This window comes from Rhinolophus ferrumequinum, chromosome 27 (assembly GCF_004115265.2).
Source record: "Rhinolophus ferrumequinum isolate MPI-CBG mRhiFer1 chromosome 27, mRhiFer1_v1.p, whole genome shotgun sequence".
NCBI classification, from domain to species: domain Eukaryota; kingdom Metazoa; phylum Chordata; class Mammalia; order Chiroptera; family Rhinolophidae; genus Rhinolophus; species Rhinolophus ferrumequinum.
The window spans coordinates 9,347,340-9,372,949 of NC_046310.1; the positions used below are offsets into that span (position 1 = coordinate 9,347,340).

The 25,610-nt window shown below is 37.1% G+C and overlaps 1 protein-coding gene across 3 annotated transcripts in view; it reads left to right on the top strand.

The window, feature by feature from the left end:
- Positions 1 to 25,610, top strand: part of SPATA17 (spermatogenesis associated 17) — a 173,148-nt gene that overhangs the window by 58,802 nt on the left and 88,736 nt on the right. For all 3 annotated transcript variants that reach the window (XM_033099356.1, XM_033099354.1, XM_033099355.1), the window contains exons 7-8: positions 10,842 to 11,045; positions 16,909 to 17,057. In XM_033099356.1, coding sequence (XP_032955247.1) covers positions 10,842 to 11,045; positions 16,909 to 17,057 — 353 coding nt within the window. The remainder of the gene's footprint in view (positions 1 to 10,841; positions 11,046 to 16,908; positions 17,058 to 25,610) is intronic.

Below are 25,610 nucleotides of genomic sequence, written 5' to 3' on the forward strand. Positions count from 1 at the left end.
AGGGCTACAAGGGAAGTAGTGTTCTAGAGGTGAAGGAAGCTTCAGTTATAATAAAATGCTAGAGAATGAATGTATTTATCGAAAAGTTTGGGGGCATTGGGAAGTTGTTCAGCATGGACACAGGGATCCACAGGCAAGGTTGAAAGGAATAGAGGCAAGGGAATCAGAAGTGTCGGGAAAAATAACAGGGTAGTTGAGGATTAGTATGGAAGAATATAAAGGGGAGCTGTGATTAATTTGTTAGAAAATTATTTGGGCGTGAACAATTTGACCAAAAAGCAAATAGATAAATAGTTGCTCTATCCAACCGTCTTCTCTTGTGGAGAAATTTCAGTTGCTGTGCCTATTCCTTAGTTCAATTAGCACAGTGACGATATAATAGACTGAAAGTGAGTTATGGATTAACAAGTACTATTTCCCCAAAGTTTGAAAAGCAAAAAAATTAAAAAACACATAAAAACTTGTGAAACAACCCAATAGTACACCCAAAAAACCTAAACTAGACAATTATTCATGTTAGACCACCTCCTTTTTTTTGATCAAAATATTGTATTAGCCAACTTTTCTTGATTAAAGTACTTTCCCTCTAGTTATTTTGTGGCCTAATTATGTTAACCACTGGAGGGGCTTCCAGTTTGAGTGGTGATAAAAGAGAGCAGGGTTGTGAAGCATAGTGGAATGTTCTGGGCTCCGTAGCATCAAGGAGATCAGAGCAAAATAGGAAAGCAAAAGGTCACCTTAAAAAGATAAAGTTTGTATTGAAGAATAACATACAGAAAAGCACAAAAATCCTAATCACTCATCTCAGTTATCACAAAGGGGCAGGTCCAACCTATGCCTAATGAATAATTTCCATACAAGAAGCCGCAGATTTGCAGAACAAGACTGAGTGAGAACCTAGTGATCTGAAAATGAAGTGGTCCTTGGATCTGGACGCCAGATTAAGGCAGCACAGTGTTCCCCCAGGAGGCAGTCAGTCCTGTACTTTGATAAAACTTAAAATGCCTTCCTCCCGTGTGCTCAAAAAATCCTTCTTCAAAGACTCTTGGGAAATCAGTTTCTTGAAGAGCCCCATATAACACTGGGAATAAAGTCTGACAAATGTCCCACTCTACTGGTACATTTTCTTTTACAAAAGAGAATTTTCATTCAGTTCCCTGTTTCTGTAATGCTAAGTATTTTTCTTTTAGCCATTAATTGTCCTGGATTTCATCTTTTAAATCCAAACTACGAAATCATTTTCAAATCAAATATCTGTGGAAGAACCAAGCAAGAGAAAAGGGCTGGGTTTCCAGAGGGAGCAAGGAATGTGTATAATGGAAGGTTTCTAGGGCGATGGTGGTCGTTAAACCATGCTTCACTATTTTTCTTAGGTCACGCAGGCTTCGTTTGTATGTATAATAATCCAGCTCAGAATGTGTGGAATTGTGTATTAGGGGAGTCTCAATAGGGAGTTTTCAAATCACTGTGGAATTAGGGGTCCATTTCCCCTGCTGTCCTGAAAATCACTCTTGACAAAGTCACCCAGGAATCTCCTGATTAGATATCCATGGGACCTCTCGGAGATTTGACACTGCTCATCACACCTGTTATCTGGAAACCTCCTTCGGCCTTTGTGACACTCTGTTCGGCTTTCTCTCCTCGTCTTTGCTCATTTCTTCTGAGTCTCCCTCAATAATTCTTGTGTAGTTTGTTTACTTTGATACCTTGTGGGGCTATTTATAGTTCCATAATATCAAGGTTATTTAAAGTTTCTGTTTCATTGCACTTTGTGTTCTTGTTTCTGGGAAATGTCTTCTCCGCATTACACACCAGACAAATCCTTTTCCTCAAACACCAGGCATGTGAACTACACAGAACAGTGGCCATATCAAGACGAAGTTCAGTCTTTTATACTTATTTAGAAGCTATCAAGGCTGTGACTCAAATGGAAAAAGCAGGAATCACAGCGAAATCTGTAGAGATTGCCAAGGTAGCAGTCAGAGGACAGATACACGAAACTGTATTGGCGGTGGCAGTGGTGTCTGTGGTCAGGGAGAGGCGCAGGCCTAAGCAAGAAGATACCTTGCAGGGAACAGTGAGACAGTGATCTGACATTTGCAGATAAAGAGATAAAGGAATTGTGTAATGGGGACGATTTCCCAGAAAGTCTTTCAAAAAGCAATGTGGTTAAAGGGAAATCTTGACTGAAAAAAAAATAAATAAATAAATAAACAAATAAATAAAGATATTGTTTCCGCCCCAAGATTTTCTGAGTCATTACGATATTGCTGTATTTTGGAAGACTCCGACCAGCCCCCACTTCTCTTTCTTTCGTCACAATCATTGAGTTAGGATAGGACTTGTGCCACAGGAACAAGACCTGCTCCTGCAGAGGTCACCTGTCACCTTCTAGCTACCACTCCAGTGGTGCGTTCTCTGTTCCCATGATGCTTCTCTCCTCCCTAGCACCTGACACAGCTGCCTCCTTCAGGAAACGTCTCCTCCCTGGTGCCCTGTCTCCTCCCTTGCCGTGTACTCTTTGAGTGTCCTTCAAGGGTTCTCTTCTCCCACTTACTTCTGCCACAGGTGTACCCCCCTTTATTGTGCTTTGCTTTATTGCACTTCACAGATATTGCATTCTTTACAAATTGAAGGTTTGTGGCAACCACCAGCAAAAAGATTACAACTCTCTGAAGGTTCAGGTAATAGTGGATATTTTTTTAGCAAGAAAGCATTTTTTACGTATGCATGTTGTGTTTCAGACATAATGTGAGATTGCACCCTTGTTAGACCACACTATGCCATAAACATAGCTTTTATATTCACTGGGAAACCAAACAATGCGTGTGACTCACTTTATTGTGCTACTTGCTTTATTGCAGTGGTCTGGAACCGAACCACATCGTCTCCGAGGTATGTCTGTAGATACAGACTCCTAAGACTTCCTCCTGTACGCCTTACATTCTCCTCCTCAGTGACCCCATCCATTTTCACACCTCCAGCTGTTTTCATTTGAAAACACAACAGTTGCTAGCCATGACCTCTTTCCTAAGTTCCAAGCTGAGTGATTTGTGGGAAGCTCAATTTTAGTAACACCAAAACAGAGAGTAACATTCCTGCATAAATGCCCTTCTTTCTTTCTACCTTCTCTGCCTGGGTGCAAAATCCAAGCTTTTCTGTAACTCCCCATTCTCTTATATTCTTCTGATTAAAAATAAACTTACTATCAATGTGTTTTCTGTTTCTATGGAATACTCCCTGTCCATGGTATTCTCCTATTTCCGCTGCTCATTCTTCTTACCTCTGAATAAGCAATTTTCGCCTCCTTTACAGACTTTTTTTTTTCATTTATTCACATGCACATGGATTGGTTGTCTATTCAGAGGTAGACAAGAAATCAGGGTTTCTCAACTTTGCCTGCACCCCACCTTTCAAGAACAAAACTAAACTAATGGATGTGCCCAGGCACACACTGCAAAGATTTTGATTGGGTTGGCCTAGGATCAAGCTTGGGCATCCGTGTTTTCATGATCCCAAAATGACTCTGACATGTGGCCAGTGATGAGCACAAACTTAAGCACATAGACGTCAAGAAAATAAGAACTTTTCTTGTTGTGACTGAGCTTAAATTCTAGTGGGGAGATAGATTAAACAAACAGTCATTTATGTGTATAATTAAAGGTTCTAGTGCCATGAAGAACATAAATGGGATTTTGAGAAGAAAAATAGAATAGGGCAATGTGTATGAGGGTCACAAAATGTCTTTCTAAAGAAGCGATATTTAATGTGAATTTTTAAGGATAAGCATAACTTTGTCAGACAAATAAAATAAGCAGGTGGAAAAAAACATATTTGGTGAATTTGAGTCATGGAAGAGCCTGAAATGTCCGGAGGATATGAAAGAAAGCCTATATGGATGGCATTTAGGGAGGGATGGGGAGAGTGGCTGAAATGAGATGGGAACAGGGGAGAAAAAGGCCTTTGTTAAGAAAGTGTTAGATTTTTCTTAGGTGCTCTGAAAAGACACTGGACAGTCTCTTAAAGGAAACAAAAATACCTTTATTTCTCTGGCTTCTTAATAGAGGATCAGAGAGGTTCAAAGCAAAGCAAATGGAGAGAGACTAAATGTAAGTTAGAAGTACTTTGGTGAAATTATGATAGTTGTTTGGACAAGGGTAGTGACCGTGGATATCAATAGAAGCCTATGGAGTCAAGATATATTGTGGAGGTAGAATTAATAGAACCTGGTGGTGGGTTTGGCATAGGGATGAGGGAAAAGCACTCATCATCAAGGTGAGCTCAGGGTTTTGGCTTAACAGGCTGATGGCACCACTTACTTTTTCCTCTGATAGACTTTGTTTTAAAGCAGTTTTAGGTTCACAGCAAAATTGAGAGGAGGTGCAGAAATTTCCCGTATAGCCCATGAGTCCATACCTCTATCTAGATTTGCCTTTTCTGGACATTTTACATCAATGGAAAGATACAGTATGTGTTATTGCATCTAACTTCTTTTATTTAGCATATTGTTTTTGAGATTCTTCCATGTTATGCCACGTATCAGCATTTCATGTCTCTTTTTTGTTGACTAGTGTTCCATTCTATGAATTACCATATTCAGTAATCTGTTACCCTGTTGATGAACATTGGGGTTGTTTCCAATTTTTGGCATCTATAAATAATGCTGCTATAGCCACCTGTATGCAAGTCTTGGTGTGGACATGTATTTTCATCTCTCTTGTGTAGAGTCCCAGGAATGAAATTGTTGTGTTATACGCTAAATGCATTTAACTTTTTTTAAACTAGAATATTTTAAAGCAGTTTTAGGTTTACAGCAAACTTGAGGGGGATGTTGCCATATACTCTCTAGCTCCATATGTCATTGTCTCCCCAAGTCCGTAGCTTACATTAGGGTTCACTCTGGGTGGTGTATTCCATTTCACGCTCATCTTGCTTGCATGGTTCTGAGGAGAAGTTGGCGATAATTCTTATTTTTGATCCTCCATAGGTAAGGTGTTTATCCCCTCTACTTACAAGATTTATCTTTGATTTTTTTGAAGTTTGAATATGATGTGCGTACCTGTGGTTTATGTATTTGTTTGTTTGCACTTATCCTGCTTGTTGTTCCCTAAGCTTCTTGGATCTGTGATTTGGTATCTGACATTAATTTGGGGAAGTTCTCAGTTATCATCATTGCAAATATTTCTTCTCTACCTTTCTCTTTTCCTTCTCTTCCTGGTATTCCCGTTATATGTATGACGTCTCCTTTGATAGTTGTCCCAGCCTCCTTGGACATTCTGTTCCATTTTCATCAGATTTTTTTTTTCTCTTTGCCCTTCTATTTAGTAAGTTTTTGTTGATATATGCTCAAGTTCGGAGAGTCCTTCCTCAGCTATGTCCAGTCTACAAATAAATCCATCAAAGGCATTCTCATTTCTGTTACAATGTTTTTGATCCCCAGTATTTCTTCCCAATTCCTTCTTAGATGTCCATCTCTCTGCTAACATTAACCATCTGTTCTTGCATGCTGTCTACTTTATCCATTAGATCCCTTAGCTTATTAATCATAGTTGACTTAAATACCTGGTCTGATAATTACAACAGCTCTGCCATATCCAAGTCTAATTCTGGTGCTTGTCTGTCTCTTCAAAGTATGTTTTTTGCGTGTGTTTCTATGGAGTCTGTTTTTCTGTGAGCTTCGTGCAACAGTGGAGCCTGCTTCAGACTTCCTCCTGAGTTTACCTGCTAAAAGAGAATGTGAAAATCAAGAGATCCCCATTATATGAAGAATTAAATGCAGTCTTGCAGCCTCCTAGGGTTTAGACCGACTTTATCTTTGCAAACTCATCTCTGACTATAGCCTCAGGTTTAAACTGGCCAACATAATATTCAGTGAACAGTGACCCTGTGTTTTCCCATAATATGTCTTTATTTTAACCTTAGCCTGGAATACTCCCGCTCCCCTTTTTTTTTGATTGCCAAAATTCTACTCATCTTTAGCACAAATTCAGATACTTTTTCCAGAGTTTTCTAAACGATATACACCATTATTACAGCCTGTGGTGTGTATACCTCTTTCACAACAGTTATTAAAGGATACTTATTACAGGCTTGTTATGTTGTCAGTCACAAAATCATTCTCTTAATCCCACCCGCCCCCCACCATGGAGAAGGGCATGATGGGCCAATCACTTTTCTTTCATCTCTGTACCCACCTTAAATCCAGCAAACTGTTTCTAAGTTAGTAGATGCTTAATATTATTGAATTGAATTACTATGTAGAGAATGGTATCGTATTTAAATTTCTTCATTTTAATCAATATTTCATGAGAATATTTTAATATGTGATAATAGTGATTAAGATAGCAAAATGATTTATAAAAATCATTTGTTACCCTAAAGAAGCCAGCTACATGTGGGGGTCTACATTTAATGTGACCCATATATAATTTGACTCAGAGCATTTAAAAATTCTGTTTCTTAACTAAAAGAACAGAAAAAAGCATTTGTAATCAGTAATAGGTTTTTTAAAACAAATCTTGTTTTACATAGATCTAAGTTCTACACCAAGCATATTCTTTGTGGATCCCTGATGTTTCCATGGAATTCTTATTCCATCTGGGGTACTGTATCTGAGGTTAACAGGACTATTGTCTGAAATGCATGTGGCAGCATAACTGCCGTCTCTGAGAAATGACCACGTTGCCTTTTAGTTCTCAGCAAGAGTAATTGAATGTAGAATATCTTACTAAACGCTGGACTGTGACAGTGTGTTAACACTCTGACTGTCTCCTAACAGCAGGGCAATTATTTGCTGAGTGGGGTTTTTATCAATCCCCTGGCACTAGTATGTCCTGATAATTATGACGAAGTGCGTTGGTCAGTGTTGATTCAGCAGTCTCCTCCCCGGCAAATGTCTCATTCACAGGTCTCTGGCCCACTTTTCCTTTTCCTGCTCTTCTGGCTTGCTTAGTATCTTATTTCTTAAAAAGCAGTTTTTATTAAAACTTAACACTCACGCATTTTGTAGACAGCCCTCCTTTTGAAACTGTTTGACTCTCCCAGTATTGACAAATTCTGAATCATGGAGCAAGAAAATCCTTTTTGATATTGTTCCTTTTGGGGGGCAATCGGGGACTCCTGTTTGCTGTGAAATTGTCATTAGCAAAAATAAAACGTGAATTTTCCCACCTATCCTGTATACTTAATAGTTCCTCATTCCTGAAATAAGCAATGACTTTGAAATCATGAGAAATTGTTATTCTCCTATGGTAAAATACGACATTGCAACACTAGTAGTTGTACTTTGCGTATTATAGGTGTACATAGTCCCGTTTCAAATTCTTTTTATTTTACAGAAACTTGTTTTAAAAGTAAACCTCAATAACAAAGAGAAGGGGGAAAAAATTAAACATGGCTTCCCCCAGGCAATTACAAAATAAAGGTCAGTGTATGAGTGGAAAATGACCATAAAAACATTCTTCATGAGATAAAATAGCAGATACTCCAAATATAAAAAAGTATATCCATTTGTTTTCAAATCCATTGCGTTTTAAAAGTGCTTTCCCATATAACACTTAAGTGTAAGAATGAAAACTGAGACAAAAAGAGCCAATGGATAGTTTGTTAGAAATATGGAATAGTTCGAATTATTAATGTAACGCTAAGGGTGACTGGGTAACAAACGGTACATTTCCTCGGTGCTCAACCTGCCATAATTAATATTCTAGGTCATGCTTAAGTTCCCATGATGAAGGGTCTGGAGGAGGGAATTCAAGAAAAATATATATCTATTATATAACTCATTGCCTTTTTTTTTTTCCCCCTTTTGACGAGTCAGAATCATAGCCTTTAAAAAAAATCAGTGCTTTCACACCTCATTTGCCGTATTCACCACTGGGCCACCAGTCAGCAGCCGGGCCTGATGCAAGGAGGTCAGTAAGAAGCTATTAGCAGAGTCCTCTCCTGAGATTTCCTGGGTCTTATTGAGTTGAATGTTAGCATGACAGTACTGCAAATAACTCAGTTGTAGGCTTTTTTTTTTTTTAAACAGTTAGCACAGATTTCCCCATAGTGTTGGTCACTCTAGAAAATTATTGCTGAAAATGAAGTCCCAAAAGCTAGCTTGGCAGTAGCCCTTCTAAGTTGTGAAAAATGTGAAAACTGAAAAATATGTCAGAGTCTCTTAGGATTAACTTTGTCTTTTGTGACTCATAGTAATATTTTTTAAAATCAACAACAGACCATTACTCACAAGTGGATTACAAATTATGCAATACAGCAATTGAGACAGTAGTAAGTTAAGGTTGTTTTATTTACTTAAAGAATAATAATTAAATGAATATTGTATCAGTCTAAATAAATAGGGACTGAGGGAAGGCTGAACTTTGGTCACCGTCATTAAGTTAGCAAATGTATTAAATTAATTTCTAAAATACTGACACCTTGAAGATTTTAAATGATACATTTTAAATTCAATTAAAATATATTTTCTATCTATATTTGATTTAAATTGCAAAGAGAATACACATGAGGAGGTCTCCATATAGGTTGCAAAATATAATTTAAGAAAGCTATCATGTCTACTGATCTATTTGCATTTCCCATCTAGCCTGTGTATACATGTGCATGCAAATGGAGAAGATCAAAGAAGATTTCTAATGCGGGTAAAGTTAATAGCTGGTAGCAGTTATTCAGGTAGATAGATATTTTAAAGCATAAATTATAATCTAGTTAAATTGTGTATTTTCCTACTTAAATCTATAAGATTGTGGAAATGATAAACTAACAGACTTTCATTTAACTAGATCATCACTAAACAGAATGGTTTTTTCTTATATCTCTTTCAGACACTATGTAGATTCAGTTATATTTTATGTCAGAACAGTCTTTTTAATATAATATTTATTGTTTTTTTTCTCATTACAGTTGATACATTCTCATCATAGAAAAGCATCCTAAAATTATCTTAAAAATTACCATTCACTCAAAAGTTACTATCTGCTGAAAGCTGTTTTTCTTTTATTAAGATCATTTAACTATCTGTTTGTGTATCTACCTTGTTCTATATTTAATAGTATAGTGAGAGAATGTTAACGTAACATTAAAAATGGTAGAAACTATTGCCTATAATGTTTCCAATAGTTTTTTCTTGTATAAATATAGAGGAAAAAATATTTCAAAGAAGAGCCAATTCAAAATATTTTTAAAATATGTAAATATGTTTACATTAATTTTATTTTATCTAATAAAATTCGGTTCTTGATTATAACATAGTGTAGTTGGAGATGACTCAAGTGGGTCTGTGGTAATTTGATTCTCAATCACAATGTGCTCAAAAGCAAATTGAAACACTTGAAGCCTATATAATTTTACTAACCAATGTCACCCCAATAAATTTAATAAAAATGTTTTAAAAAGAAAGATAAAAGGGTATACAATCTATAACTTCTTTGAAAGAAGTCATAGGATTTTGAAATAAACCTCAAACATTCTACTAACATATTTATGTGTCTTTGGAAAACGAGTGAAAAGAGAGGCTTCATGTGCCTTTCCGCGTGGTGCGTTGTTATTCTAGATAAGCATTTAACATTCGTTTTTTGAGTGCTTGACACACGCAAAGAATGACACATGCAAAGATAAGAATGAAACAATGTGATAGGTATTGTGATAGAGTTATCCCCAGGCTATTAAGGAAGTGCTAGGGATAGGGAACTGCATGTAGCCTGAGCTGGTATTACGTAGAGGTGAACACTCTTTGAAAGTGTTGGGCTACAAATACAAAATTTTCTAGAATAGTTTTTCAAAGACAACTATGCTAATTGATCATAATACTTTGGAACTGGTTCCAGGAGGTAAATGTAGCAACCAGAAATATTTGTGGCTATGATGGTGGCATGAGAGCAAAGCACATTCTCAGGAAAAACAGGTTCAATAGATGCATTCTTTGCATTAGTCTAGAGTGTCTGCAGAGCAACCAAACAAATCATATTGTCCTTTAAAATGTAACTTTTCCTTATGAATATGCATTTGTATATATTAAAAGGGTATCAAAATATGATTTTATATTCAAACACCATTGAATTTTCAGAAAATGGACATCTGCTGAACTTGAATTTAGCATGTGTCATATATACATATATTGAACCTCTGTTGCATAGCAGGTGTTGTGCTAAGTAAGTCTTGACTATTTTGACGCAATGTGACAAGGTCAATGATGGAACAACAAGGGTAATGTGACACTACAGAAGTACAGTTTCAGACCACATGAATACAAAGTACAGGACATTATTTTAAATGATACTGTATATGTTTGAGTGTGTCTGTATTCACTTTATTATTTTGAAGTACTTAAAATAGCTTCCATTAATTACATTGTGTAATAAATAATCACTCAAACAATCAAATATTTATTGAGTCCATATTTCGTACCTGAAACTGGTTCAAACATATGTACTTGAGTTTGTGTGAGTGAATGTGTGACGTACAGGTATGGTTACATGTACATATGCATAGTTAGTGGTTAGAATATAAAATAAATGACTTAAGGTCCTGCTGCAAATTTTTTTCATAAGTACAGTGATAAAAAACAGGTCCTGTGTGGCAGATAGAAACTATAGTTCAGCCGTTTGTAGCATATTTAGTCTTCCACCTTGAATGATTCTGCAGTTGTTGGTCTGGAGTGAAGACGAAGCACGAGTATTGTGTCATCTCCTTCGATAAATCTGAAATTCCCCTCCCGTTTCAGAATTACAGTGGTAGTGTAAAATAGTCCTGAAACAAATGAAACATTTTAGGGTTCCACTTTATCTTCCTTTTATTTAAAGATTAAAAAAAATCAAAATTAATTTATTTTTCTTTAGATTCCAGGCATATACAATTCACCATTCAGAAAGGAACCTGATCCGTGGGAGCTGAGGCTACAGAAGGCAAAGCCTTTAACACACCGAAGATATCAGGTCAAGCCCACGCGCTCCGTCCAGCTCAGCAGCTGGCTGGCTTGTACTAGTGCTCGATCCTTTCCTCGGTCCGAATTTCTGCCACCCATTGATAGGAAACCGTGTCAGGTACTCATTGCTCCTATATAAGAATTCTGTCAATCATTGTATCTTTGCGGGGTTTTTGTTTGTTTGTTTGTTTTTTAAGTTGCTGTTGTTTTGTCGTTGTGCCAAGAAAGGAAAATTATTTTTTACAGAATCTACTTTGAAATAATAAGCATAAAGTATGTTTAAAATATGTATCAAGGAAGTAATCAAACATTTCTTTGGTATTGAACTGTATTTTTCACGATGAAGTTACCACATAGGGTCTGGAGCTAGGATCTAGCTTTTTATGTAAAAGTATTGTTATAGCAGTGCTTGTTATAAACTGTTGTTTCTAGAAAAATCTTACGTTTTGTCAAATATATTTAATCTCTCGTCGGGTGAGCCATATCTTCATATACAATTGTAAACATAATTTAAGTTTGAGTGATTTAAAAAATGTAAGTTTGAGTGCTTTAGAAAGTGTAAATTAGAGAGGGCTCAAAACAATGGAAGAGTCAAGCAGAGAGAAAAAGTATCTTCTCTGTGGATTGGAATAAAGCGGGACTGGCAAACGACTTCCTAGGGCCAAAGGTGGGGTGGGGTGTGTTGGGAGATGAGGGTCACCGTCTGGAAAGCCCCAGAGAGCAACAGTTCCATCATTTTCATCAGCATTTAAACTGCACTAGACAACTGCCACCAGGTAGTATCAAGCCAGAAGTGGATTTATTTTTGGTTCACCCTGCCAAGCTCCCAAAACTCCTAATTATTAGTTCCCTGCAAACAGTTGTGTCTGTTAATCTCTTGATGTGCAATAAATTACTCCAAAACCTGGTGGCTTAAGCTAACACGCAGTTTTTACCTCACCATTTCTGTGGGTCAGCATTGTAGGAACAGCTTAGGTGAGTGCCTCTGACTCAAGATCACTCAGAAAGGTGCACTCAAGGTGTCAGCCAAGGCTGTGATTTCATGGGAAAGCTCAGCTGTGCAGAGAAGAAGAGGGTGGGGAAACCCATTACGAAGGTCACTCTGATGATTGGTTGTTTTTATGTCTTCAAACATGGCAGCTGGCATTCCTCAGAGTGAGTGATCTAAGAAAGAGTAAGACAGAGCTCTCAAAACAGAAGCCACAGCCTTTTAATGACCTAATGCCACAAGTGACATCTCATTCTGCCATGTTCTGTTTGTTAGATATGAATAAGTCCAGTCCATGCAAGGGCATGAATACCAGGAAGTATTTCTATTAATGCAAGTAATGGTTTTATATATGCCGTCTAAATGAGCAATGCATGCATTACTTATTCTATAAAGAAAAAACAACTCTACTATTTCCATTGCATGTGTATCGAGTGTTCAATGGTTGCTAAGTGTCAGATAACATTGTATGTTGAATAGTCAATATTCCATATTTCATGCTGTATTCACTGGGATAGCTGTTGGCACTACATGGCATTTATAGAGTAATTCTACATGCAACTTCATAGAAAACGTGAAATTATACGGGATTAATAAGATTTGGGTACATAAATGTTTCTGAGTTGGGAACACTCTAGAGGTCATTCAAACCAAACTGCCACACTGTCTGGTGTTCACAACGTGAACCGTGACTCATTTAATATTAGCTTATTTGAGTTTTATAATGTTGATATTTCACATTAGCTTCACTGCTTTGATTTTTTTTATGCTTTTATAATATGGTTTGTATTCACTCTTCATCTCTATTGATGCACTTTTCTCAATACAACCACTTTTATTACTTCACATGGCTTCCCCCCATACCATTCTGTTTATATGTACATTTATATGCATATATGTATTTAGTATAATTGGAATGTACATGAAACATGTTATACATATAGTTATATAAAAGATATATGTGGACTATATATATGTACATAAAAAAATATATAAATGATTATATATCCATATGAAAGATATATATTTATGTATATCTTTATGTATTTATGTGTATCTAAACATATATATATTTATGTAATACATGTGAAAGATATATATGTACGAGTATATATGATGGGGTGTTTTCCAAAACCACAACCAGTTTCCTGGCTCTCTGGCTACCAAATGGGTGCTCAGCAATTCAAACCAGTTAGGAAAACTGTATTAAAATTGTGATACTCAATATATACTGATAACAAAAGATGAATACAAGTCACATTTGACTTCTGCAATTACAAGAGGTGCTCAAAGTGGTTACCATCGGTGTAATTTTAATACACTTTTTTCCTGTCTTAATATGTGTATACATTTTTTGGCACCCTCTGTATATATCTTATTATATCACAATGGTATGATATGAAGGTACAGAAAATATATATATATTTATATAAATATGTATATGTCTATGTATGTGTGGAAAATAGTATACATAGAAGATTGTATATGTATTGTGTGTGTATATATATATGTGTGTGTGTATATATATGTGTGTGTGTATACTTATATATATATATGTGTATATATACTGTGTTTCCCCAAAAATAAGACCAGGTCTTATATTAATTTTTGCTGCAAAAGATGCATTAAGGTGTATTTTCAGGGGATGTCTTATTTTTTTCATGTACAACCATCTACATTTATTCAAATACAGTCATGTCATCTTCTTCTGGAACATCGTCATAACATACTAAATGTGCCCATCTGATGATCTTAACTGGGGCTTATTTTTGGGGTAGGTCTTATTTTGGGGGAAACATGGTATGTGTATGTGTGTATGTGTATATATATGTATACTTATGCAGATATATACATGTGTACTTATATGTGTATACTTATACACACATATATATGCATATGTGTACACACATACACACACACACACAATTACATTTATCTAGCATACCACAAAATAGTGTTCCTTACTACTATTTATTTTCCTGTTCCCTTCTCTCTTGTTTTTTTCCTTCTTTTCTCTTCCCTTATTCTTTTTCCCTTCCTTTTCCTAATTCCTTCCTTCTTATCCCTGGTCCTCCGCCCTCCCCTCCACCCCATCTCGTCCTCCCTTCCTTCCCATTCTTCCTTAATCCATCTTTCTTCCCACTGTATTCTTTCTTCCTTTGTCTCTTTCTTCCCTTCTTTTTTTTTTTTAATTTCTTCCCTTCTTTTTTCTGTTTTCACAGAATGGGATTTTTAATATTGTGCTTTTACTTGGGGTTATATGAGGACTTTTAATATTGTGGACTAAACTGCATTTCCTATATGTAACCTAATAATAAAAAGGTATATACAACATTGAAGAGATTATATATGTTATAGACCGCCTGATAATATTTATACTCTGACAGTCAGTCTGTACTTGTGGAGGGAATTTCTTAAATGCATGAGATAATTGTTGTAAGTTTAAGAAATAACTCCATTGTTATTTAAGCTCTGAGTAAAAATTTAAAATGCCAGATGACTGTAAAGTGTCATGGGCTATTAAGAATATAAAAGAATATAAATATATTACACTCATAATCAGGATTTGGTTGGAGGCAAAGGAAGTCGAACTTTGGAAAACTAGCTAGGGGTCCAAGGAGATTTATAGTTTCCAGTTGAGTCCTGATGATCTGGGCATTCTAACGATTCCTATTTGGAAATGAGTACAACGAGCAGATCTGAAGTTTGAAGCTGTGTCCAAACTCTGGTCACATATCGCTCCAGACGTGATTGATATGAGTGATCCCTTGAGATCTAACAGGCAGTCAGTCTACCAACAGAAATATAAAATTAACAGAAGCTTCGGCAACAAGAACCCGGGCAGTCCCAGGGAGGAGGACTACTGAGCTGAAAGGCAAGACACTGATTGTCTCAGATACAAACACATGGACCAGGCACTGAAAGACATAAGAAGATGGACATGATTCCAAGAGGATCGGGGCCACAAAGATTGTAGTGAACCTCCAGAGGGTGACTTGAGTCTGTCTTTATTCTAAATTTTGCTACTCGAGTAGGGTTCCCCCTCTTTCATTTTCCAGGCTCGTTGGAACTAACGTGTTTCCCCGAAAATAAGACTGTGTCTTATAGTAATTTTTGCTCCAAAAGACGCATTAGGGCTTATGTTCAGGGGATGTCATCCTGAAAAATCGTGCTAGGGCTTCTTTTCTGGTTAGGTCTTATTTTTGGGAAAATATGGTAGTGAGTTGGGGAACAAGTAGTGGGGCAAGTCAACAAATGGATGTGTGTTATGCTGATACACCAACAAAGGTTAGAAGGCAGAGCTTGGCCGCCGAGAAGGCCAGTTCTCCTGGTGAATCCTGGCCCCTTCAAAGTCATAACCTTGGCCATTGGCTTATACACGTGTATTTGATGCTGCTCCTGTCGAGTATCTTTTTCAAACTCCTCTTGACACTAATAATAATAGCAATGAAAATAATCATAAAGGCATCAGTATCATTTTTGAGTATTTACTGTGTTCTAAGTACAATGCTAAGTGCTACATTATTTTAACTTGTCTTAAGGGCAACTTTGTGAGATAGTTATCATTCCATTATGTATATATGAGGAAAAAAGGTCTAGAGAAGCAATTTACCTCTGATAAAACAATCAAATATTAATTTTTAAAACAGAATTGTTGAAAGTAAAAGATTAAGAACCTCTAAAGTATATACATGTATGTGTGTATATATGTATATATATGTGTGTGTGTATGTATACATGTATATATACATGTAATTTATATGTAATATATGTTTATATATATATCCTCATTTAATTTCTTAATCATGAACTTGGAATCACGTTTCTGTATCTTTAAAAAGTAAAGTTCCAATAAAAATCCATTAACTACTTTCAAATATAGCAATCCTCCTGTCCAGCTGCGTAAAGTACTGGATGATACTTATTTGCCATTTGTGTTATTTACGGTCCATGACTTTTATGGTAACTGGTTCCTATTATTGGTTTCTATTAATGTAAAACATAAGTGAACATAAATGAGGCGTGAATCATTTCTTTTTATTAGCCCACAGTCCTCACTCAGTGCTTGCAGTAACTCCAGCTGTGTCTTGTTAGTGATAACCTATTTAAAGAAGAGATCTTTAATGATAAGAAGATGATTAGAAATCTTTGTCCATTTTATATCACTTCTCTCGTGCACAATAGTGGTGAAAAAAGAAAACAATAGTAATTGATGGCACAGCAGAATCTCAAGCCACCTCTGATGTGTGCTGTGCTCTCTATATGATGCTAATTACACAGCCAGTGAATTCTAATAACTAGTATAAGTAACTACTAATTTAAAGGTAGGATATGTTATAAATCATTTTTCACAGTTGCAGCTTCTGGACTTTCCTCTGCTATATATTTGTGTGATTAAATGGTTGCTATTATATCAAAGTTGTTAAGCAATAAAATTTAGAATGTTAAGTAAAGAACACTTAAAATAATTAAAAATAGGGCCCTTCTATGTTTTGGGGGGGCACCAATTAAATATAATATTTGGCATTCACCTAAAAGCTTTATTTTAATGAAAAAACACTTGGTATCCTATTTCTGTTTATAGGCATGCCCTTTGGAAGCTATGCTCCGAATCATTTTTAATATCTTTACTTATTCAAAAAGGAGAGAATTCTTTTAAAATTATATTAGAAGAAACATGCTTTTTAAAATTAGAAAGCTAAGCAACCTATAACGACAAGTTTACCAGTTCTAGCATAAAAACTCTTCTGATGTGAGGAAAATTCTGCTTCATTTAAAAGAATTTAGTATAATCACTTATATTAGTGTGAACGTTTCTTGAAGATGTGTGTTCTTATGTCATGTATTTTTCTAATTCAGGAAAAAACAAGTTGTTCCTTAAAAATAACTTAGTAAACTTGCTATTCTTTATAGATATTCAGTAGCCCTGGTCAACAATAATATGATAAAAACTTCTCCACAATAAAATATTTACCTCCTTCTGTCTTGTCAGGGACCCTTCCGTGACATTGCTGAAGTATTGAAGCAGCGCTACAAGCCGTTGGAGCCAACTTTGCGATCAGAAGAACCAATCAATGAGCTAAAAGCAGCCAGAGAGGACTTAAGAAGACAAGAATGGACCAAAAACATTCATGACAATATGTGAGTTCTCAGCTTAAAAAGATAGCTGTACCACGTTTGGTGCCTTAAGTTGTCTACTATTTTCTATTTCTTAACATTGTAGAGATTCTTTTATTTGTGAAAAAAGGTGAAGTCACCCTTGACCTGTCAGAAGCAACCATTTTTCAACATGCAGATGTTTTAAATAAGGTCAACATTTATGACAGTGTTGATTGTGTGTGTGTGTGTATACAGAGGGTGCCAAAAAATGTACACATTTTAAGAAAGGAAAACTGTATTAAAATTGTAATATTCAATATATACCAATAACAAAAGATGAATAGAAGTCCCGTTTGACTTCTGCAGTGACAAAAGTGCTCAAAGTGGTTCCCATCAGCGTCCAGACACTTCTGATGACAGTGAACTACTGCTTGAGCAACGTTGACCAAAGTGTCCATTTGTATACATTTTTTGGCACCCCTGGTGTGTGTGTGTGTGTGTGTGTGTATATATATATATATATATATATATATATATATATATATATATATAAAACCCCAGTCATATTGGAGTAGGGGACCACCCTACTCCGGTATGACCTCATCTTATTATATCACAATCTTTAATATGTTTTTTTATAATTTTTTTAATTTTCTTTTTTGTTTCTTTTTTCTTTTTCTACATGTTCTTTTAAATAAGCATAGGAAGTAGAACAGTAATATTTTACACATAAAGTATGGATTCCAGAGGGGTCTTTTTGGAAGTCATTTGAAAGCTTTGTTTGTTTATTCTTGTTCCTAAAAATACTTATTCCATTTTCTCATGCATTCTTGAAGAAAATGATTTTCCTTAATCATATATCTTTATGAAGCCAGGATATTACATAAGCAGTTAGTAAGTAATTGCCGAGTACCTTTTATGTGAAAAGCTCTCAGCTAGATATTGTGAGAAATATGGAGGGATGTGTATTGATTCAGTAAATGTTTACATGTCTGTTGTAGGTCTAGGCTCTAGGGAGATAGCCAGGAGGGAGATTCACAATCTCTGGTCTCATGGATCTTCTGTGCTTCTAGCTTTAAAGTGAACCAGAAATCCTAATGAAATTCTGAGGAATGACTATAGGAAAGCTATTCAAAATGGTCCAGAGTGTGTGAAAGACCATAAGTGCCATGACTGTTGTGTTTTTTTTTGTAGAGTTTGCTCTAGTCTCTGATGATCTAGGTTTTGATAGGGAAAGGAAGAGAAACAATGAAAGCAGATTGATGGTGTGAAAAAAAAAATAGTAATGGTAGGAAAAGTTCACAGAATAATAAGACCAATTTGTTTGAAACTAAGTTTTATGTGAAATACAGTAGAAAGAAAAATTGTGTGAGGCTTCAGGGCCAACGGTTTGAGGGTTTATCGGTAGATAATGGAGAATTATTTCATGCTTTTGAGTAAGAAGATGTTATAAAAAGATTATGAATTTGTTGATTGTGAGACTGATGTATTTAAGAAGAAATATGCTGGAGGGACTGAAACCCATTTGGAGAATATTGCAATAATTCTGGTGAAAGGTAGTGCGATAGAACTAAGGTGACGGCCGCATTCACTATGCCACTCTTTCTTTACTGTCTTCTTTCTGTACTTTCTTCTTTGTATACATAATCTCTCCAATCGCTTCTGTTTGGAAGACATCAACTTCCACCTCTATGCCAATGATGTCTCTAAATCTCGAAGACCTTACTCCTGCATTCCAGATTTGCCTTTTCCGTCGCCAGCTTTGTGTACATCTCCACCAGAGGCCCCAAACTCAGTATGTCCCACGTTGTCCTGGTTTTTTTGGCCTTGAGTGTGATTTGCAGCACCAGCCATCTGCCCAAGGGAGGGATTTGCGAGTTAGCCTGTTCTCCCTTTTGCAGCACTGTATTGCTCCTCAAATCCTGTCTTTGAAGTATATCTCAAATCCAGCCCCTCTTTTCCAGTCTACTACTCTAATTTAGGCGCTTACAATGTCTGCTTTTAATTGCCGTGCAAAGCCTGCCTGGTCTGCCCAATCTCAGTCCTGTTCGGCGCATTAGCGTAACACTAGAGCAATTTAAGCAAGCATTTATTTAGCCAAAATGCTTTAAAATGGCTTTTTATCAACTCCAGGAAAAAACGTCACTTCCTTATTGCAAGACACAGGCCATTCAGGATCTGATCTAGGCTCCTTTCTTTAGCAAATCTTCCACATTCCATAGGAAACTGTGCTCTAAAGCGGCTCAGATGTTTCCATTCCCCTTTACAGTCTGTTTTCTTCTGCTTCCTCGAAGTAATTTTCGACCTTCCTGCTTTACTGAATCTGCTCAAATTCACTTAAAAAACAAATTTAAAAAGGATGGCTTGTGTATTTTTAAAAAACGGAAACAGCAAAACATGGTTTTTAGAGGCACCTGCTGTTAACCATGTCTTGTATGTCTTATGCAGATATTTATCTTTTTGCATGTGCAATTATATATGTATATATTGTTCCTTCACTTTAAAAAGGCAGAATGTTATACACCCTGTACTTCATCTTTATCGGAGATTGTGGTCAGAGAGCATTTTAGGGTATTTTTCAAAGAGTATTTTAAAGGCTATTTTCAGATGTGAAATGGGACAGTGCAAGTTGCCTAGATAAGTGGGGAAAGAAGTCATTATTATTAAGAGGTAGCAGAAATAGAAGACCACAACGGCACCAGAGCTATCAAAGTACGTGTTTAATTTACCCATCAGAATGGCAGAGATGGAAAAGAACAGGTGATCATAAATCAGGCGATAGAGTCTTCACTCAAATCTTCTGAGAGGAACCGAGGTCCTAGAAGTTAATACCTTCTATTCACTGTAAGCATCTTGGCTGAATCCTGGAGACGACAATTATGCTGACTACCACCGTATCCAAAATGCAGTGGGTTTAGGACATGGCAATAGAAGCCAATGTCCATCTGTGTTCTCCTAGCCAGAATAATGTCCTCCTACAGAGCTGACGGCCTAGTCCAGGAGCCTGTGACTGTTCCCTTAGATGATAAAGTCCTATAAAGAGGACTTTGCAGATGTGGTGAAGGATTTAAAAACGGGGAGGTGATCTGGATTATCTGGGTGGGCCCAGTCTTGTCACAAGGGTCCTTAAAAGTGGAAGAGGGAGGCAGAAAGGTATCTGAATACATACAAGGTCGGAGTGATGCCATGTGACAGGGACTTCAAGAAGGAGGAACAGGCCGCAACCAAGAAATGCTGGCAGCCACTAGAAAGTGGGGAAATAAAAGAAATGGATTCTCCCTTTGAGCCCCCAAAAGGAATACACCTCTGCCAAAGCCTTGATTTTAGCCTAGCGAGACCCATTTCCAACTTCTGGCCTCCAGAATGCTAAGATAATAAAATTCTATTCTTTAAGCCACTAAGTTTGTGCTGATTTGTTACAGCAGCCATAGGAAACTAATACAAATGTTCTTCAAATCCAGGAGTTACCTTGCTAGATCAGCCTTTGGCGTTTAGATTCATTATAGACTTGAGCTAAACTTGAGAGAAATCCTTCGATCCCTAAGGATTCACCATTCTTCTGCAGGTTTAGGGTAAAGAAAATCTGACTGTCTTGAGCTTCCCTGTCAAGAGAAGTTTAGGATTAAATCATATTGTAAGGATATTTTATTTTGAACTGGTATAGGCTTCCATGAGAACCTGAGTACCGACAGCTCAATAGCTGTGTCAACATCTTTTCAAAAAATAACAGGTGTTAATTTTTTGATAGTGATTGGAAGGGTGGCCAGACTTTACCCTGTTCAGGTCTTCCACTGGGCCTGAGAATTAGATTGCTGTAAAACAGATTAACAGGAGGAAAGTATTCAGATTAAGTTTTATGTGACATAGGAGCCCCCATAAGGAAATGAATACCCCAAAAGTGGCAAACCCTAATGTTTATATATATATAAAATGCTTATATAAAATGTTTATATATAATGCTTATATATATTATATATATAATTATAATTATATATAATGCTTATATATATATATATATATATATATATATATATATATATACACACACATGTATATACATATATATTAGGTTGAACAAAGAGAAGCAATTGTTAAAAAGTAACTAAAATATTTGGGGAGGCCAAAGGAAGAGAAAAGTTATTTAATAAGGTCTGTTGGTACAGATTTCTCTCGGCCCCAACTCCCCCTTATCTGGTGATAAGAATGTTTTTTCCCTCGTAGTAGAGGAAAGACAGTTGTCATATGGGAGTATTAGCTCCCGATTTTAGGGCAAAAAGCAGAGCTCAGATCCCTTTCCTTGTACCTGTTGTTTTCAAGTACCTTTAACTCAAAATAATCCTTTACCAAAGTGGCTTTATTGGGGGTATATTCTGCCACCCTTCATTATGCAGAGTAGGTGAAATGAGAGACATCCTTTCAATATATTCAGTGACATGGCAGAAGTAGCAACTCAATTTCCTGAGCTCCTACTCATTGTTGAGTAGCTACAAATCTTAGGTATTTGCCTACACTTCCCCCAAATTCACAGCCCAACTCAGCAGAAGCCTTGGTAAATAAAAGATTACTCATTTTTCAACCTTTTAAATACTGTTTCTAGTTAAATATCAGTACCATTTCATAGACAAGCACCGTAGGAAAAATGTAGGCAAGGTTAAGAAACTGGATCTTCAATTAACAGTTTGTAGAAAGGGCGTTTGAAAAAATGTGATTTATGTATATAGATGACATCTGGGTTCTACTTGTCACTAATGAATAGTGGTAAGAGAATTTACCACACCTCCAAACTTTTTTTGACTTTTGTGATTTTTTCAAACACTTTAGACCTTTATGATTTGCATATTTTTCTGAACTGGTATTGTATTATGATAAATAGGGATTATCATATATTTTCAGGGAATGTGTTCTTAACAATTCAACTTTTAATTTGTAACTCTTCCATTTATTTTAATTACTAGCACAGTGTGCAACATTTATTAATCAGCACAGCCTTTTTAAGTTAACATACCGAATTAGCTAACCCCATTAACACAGAATACTCCAAACAAGCAATAATAGGAGAGGTAGTTACTGTGCAAATCGCATTACACATGCGGGTGCTCGAGGGCACAGTTAAGCATGATTACCCTCTTTTGATCCAGTATTCCTCTGCCTCTCCCGGCTAATTTCCAGTGGAAATTTACAAAGTGCTGCCTTCATTTTCCCAGCTTAATTTTTCTAATGAAGTTCTGGTACTTTATAACACTGGGGATACAGATAATAAGGCTGTATATAATTAAGAAGTTCTAGAATTTGTCTACAAAAAAGCCCTTTATTAGTTTGGCCATAAAGCAAAAACTGTGCTCTCTTTTTTTGTCCACTGGTTCCTTAAAAAAAAAAAAAAAAAAAAAAAGGTATTTGTATGTGTGTGTTTTAAATAAATGAACACAGAGTACTGGAATTCCATTATTATAAGCAGAAGTTTAAAGAAGTTTAAGATTTATGACATCAGCGTAATGGTGATAATTTGGAATACTTTTAGTGATATACTTGAAAATATCACGAATGCTTTCAGTGTATACAATCCGACAAGTCATAAAAAAAGACCCTTTCAGTCTTTTTAGTGAGATTTTTATCATATTGTAAGCACTCTTCCTAACATATGATAACTAAAGGTTTGCCAGTTGACTTTCAGTCAGCTTGTGAGGCACATGGATTTTCTTTGTGAAAGACCGTCATTTTATGCCACACTTACCTCCTTATGTTGGTGTGGCATTTATACACCCTGGATTATCCTGTTACCATTTTGGGTTCAAAGGAGCGATGCGGGGTGTGGGGGGGGCATGGATCAGAAGAGAATTGAAAAATTGAAGGTTGAGCAGAAGTTTGCCAGGCAGAGCAAGGAGCCTGGCCCAGAGGAGGTGGCCTGGACAAAGCCATCTTTAGGTTCCAAAGTGATAGCTCATGGGGGTTTTGGTTTGCTGTCTGCGGTATCTTGAAAAGCTTAGCTCATAACTTTGGTACCTCGTGCAAAGTGGCAGCAATGATATGGAAAGTATAGGTGGCGCCATAAATCCTACGATAAAGTGTTTGCACTTGACCATATAGCGACAGAGTAAAAGCATCATATTGTTTTAATCACCGGATTGAAAGGATCAGATAGCTTAGAAACATCACTTAGTTATGTCCGTGGTGAAGAAATGGGTGTCACTGGTGAGGGAGACCAGTTAGGAGGCTGTTTCCTTAGTCCAGTCCAGAGACAAAGAGACTTGTAATAGCACAAGGACATTGGTGGTGGACGGGAAAACAAAGGTTGACAAATCGCTTCATAGGTAGCACCCTATAAACCCTCAATCAACCTGATTAGGGGGTAACCTGCTAATAGTGTGGTTAGGGGCACAGATAGGGTCACTGTCTTAGAGCTTTCTTATTTGCAAAGAACAAAGATCCATTCAAGGTAACTCAAAAAATTAAGGATGTGTTTAGAGAGATACATTGAGGAATCTTACAGAAATATGAGGCCTTCTTTACAAAGAGAAACATATACCATTATACAGTCCGACCATTTATGTGCAGTATCCACTGATGATTTAGTACGTTACCTCTTTAAAGACTTTGCCTGTTTAACCTGCATGAAAGCATTTATTTCCATCCTCAATCAAATGCTGCTCTTAACGATGAAAACTTAGATGTACCTTTGAAGCCAAGTTCCTGGGATGAATCCTGGCACTCACTCATGATTGTCCTGTCATAAGAGGCATGAGACGGGCGACTCATATACTAAGGTCTTTACTAATGCAGCTTGTGATCTTCTAAGCATGTTCCATGGTTTTGCTATAAGAACAGAAAAAACAATTGGCATTCCCACTCCGTGTGGCATACAAGATAAAACTGATAAGACAGTGAAATTCACAAGACCCTATTTGCTATGCTATCATCTCATTACATTACAATTTCTTGTGTATAAAGTGTCGGAGTTTTAAACACTTGAAGTCTGAATCAGTTTATACCCAGTCTGAAGTGATGGAAAAATATTTTTGTTTCTCTTTTCCCACATGATAAGAGTGGTAGTTACTTCATTAAGAATCCTGTAGGTATTTCATAATTCCTAAATAAGAAAAGACATCTCTTCCAATAAACAGTGGAAAATGTCAGATGTGTCTTGGTATTAAAGCAATGATAAGGCATGTAATTCAGCAGCTTATTTGAGAGAGAGGCATGTGTCATGGCCCGCCCTTCCTTAGTCTGATATCCGAGATTGTGACGCTGTGGCCAAGTCTGCCCCTCAGGGACTCACAACACCCCAGAGATGGTTACAAGGTTTGGCCACAGTATCTGTGAGCAGTGGATAGAGTAACTGAGAAAACATTCCCTGGAGATCTTAAGTAAGACATGCTAAGACTGCAGAAGTTTAGCCTGTTCTGATAGGAGCCAGTATAAGCACCCTGGGAAGAATACACTTTTATTTTCCAGCAAATTCGTGACAGACTTATAAGACCTTACACGTGCGTTCCAAGCTTTCACGGCTGACCATCTCCTCATGCCGCTCCCCTACTTGCATCTTCTTCCTCAGTTTCCATGTCTGTCTAATGAAGTCTGACCTGTTTGTTAATCCCAGGCTAGAGCCCGTCCCCAGTGCTCCAGCACCACACCGTTGTTTACCTCTCTCGTCACCCTTCACTTTCCCTCCTTGATATCATTGTAGTGATTTGTCTTTCTTCCTCGTTAGATTTTAAGGGTCCGAGCGTGAGGGATCTGCTTATTCACCTTTCTGTACCCAGAGTGTCTAAGTACAATGCGTTGGACACAGTTATTTGAGACACAGCTGGTATGAATCCAGTCATCCAGCCTTTATATTATACTCAGACTTTGCTTACTGGGTGCAGGCCTAGACCTAAGTATCCATTTCAGTATTGAAGGAGCTGCTGCCTTTAGGGAAAGCTTGAGGCTCGCTCGGCCTCCCCTGGCCTCTCCTTCCCCAGCGATGTCTCCGTTCCCCTCGAGGAACAGGAGTGGTCAGAACCACACGCGGCCACGTTCTACTGAGGTTTGCGTCTCTCCAGACTCTCTCCTGACCTATCAGGAGGCATGCGGTCAAGTGCTGCCCTGGATTTGCTCCATGGGGAGAAGCCTAGCTATCCCTCCTTTTCCTTTCTGGCCAGTGCTTAGAGAGTAAGGCTTTCCTCTCTGAAGGAACATCTGCACTGTCTCTTGTCACACCTCAGTTTTTGCTGTCGAGACTCTGAGGGCAGAACAAGGAGTAGTCCCCCCATTAGAAAGATTGGATCACACAAATTCTGCTATACATTTTGGGACAAACCTGTACTGGTTTGCTGTTTCTTCTGCCTCTATCCTAGGCAAAAAGACATTTGCTTGCTCTTGCATAGCTCAGTAGAGAATGTATTGTCACCTGGAGCCACATTCTTAACTTAGCAAAGTGTCCTTTTATCCCACTTTGTGCTTAGTGCATGTATTTCACTAAGAGCCCGTTATTGGAGTGGGGCTGATCTAGGGACGTTTTGGGGGTTGAGACTCTTCCACAGGCCTGCACCTTGATTTCTAAAAATCATTATGACCATGTTCATTTCGAAATGATTCACCTAAGCCAGAATCCGTTGT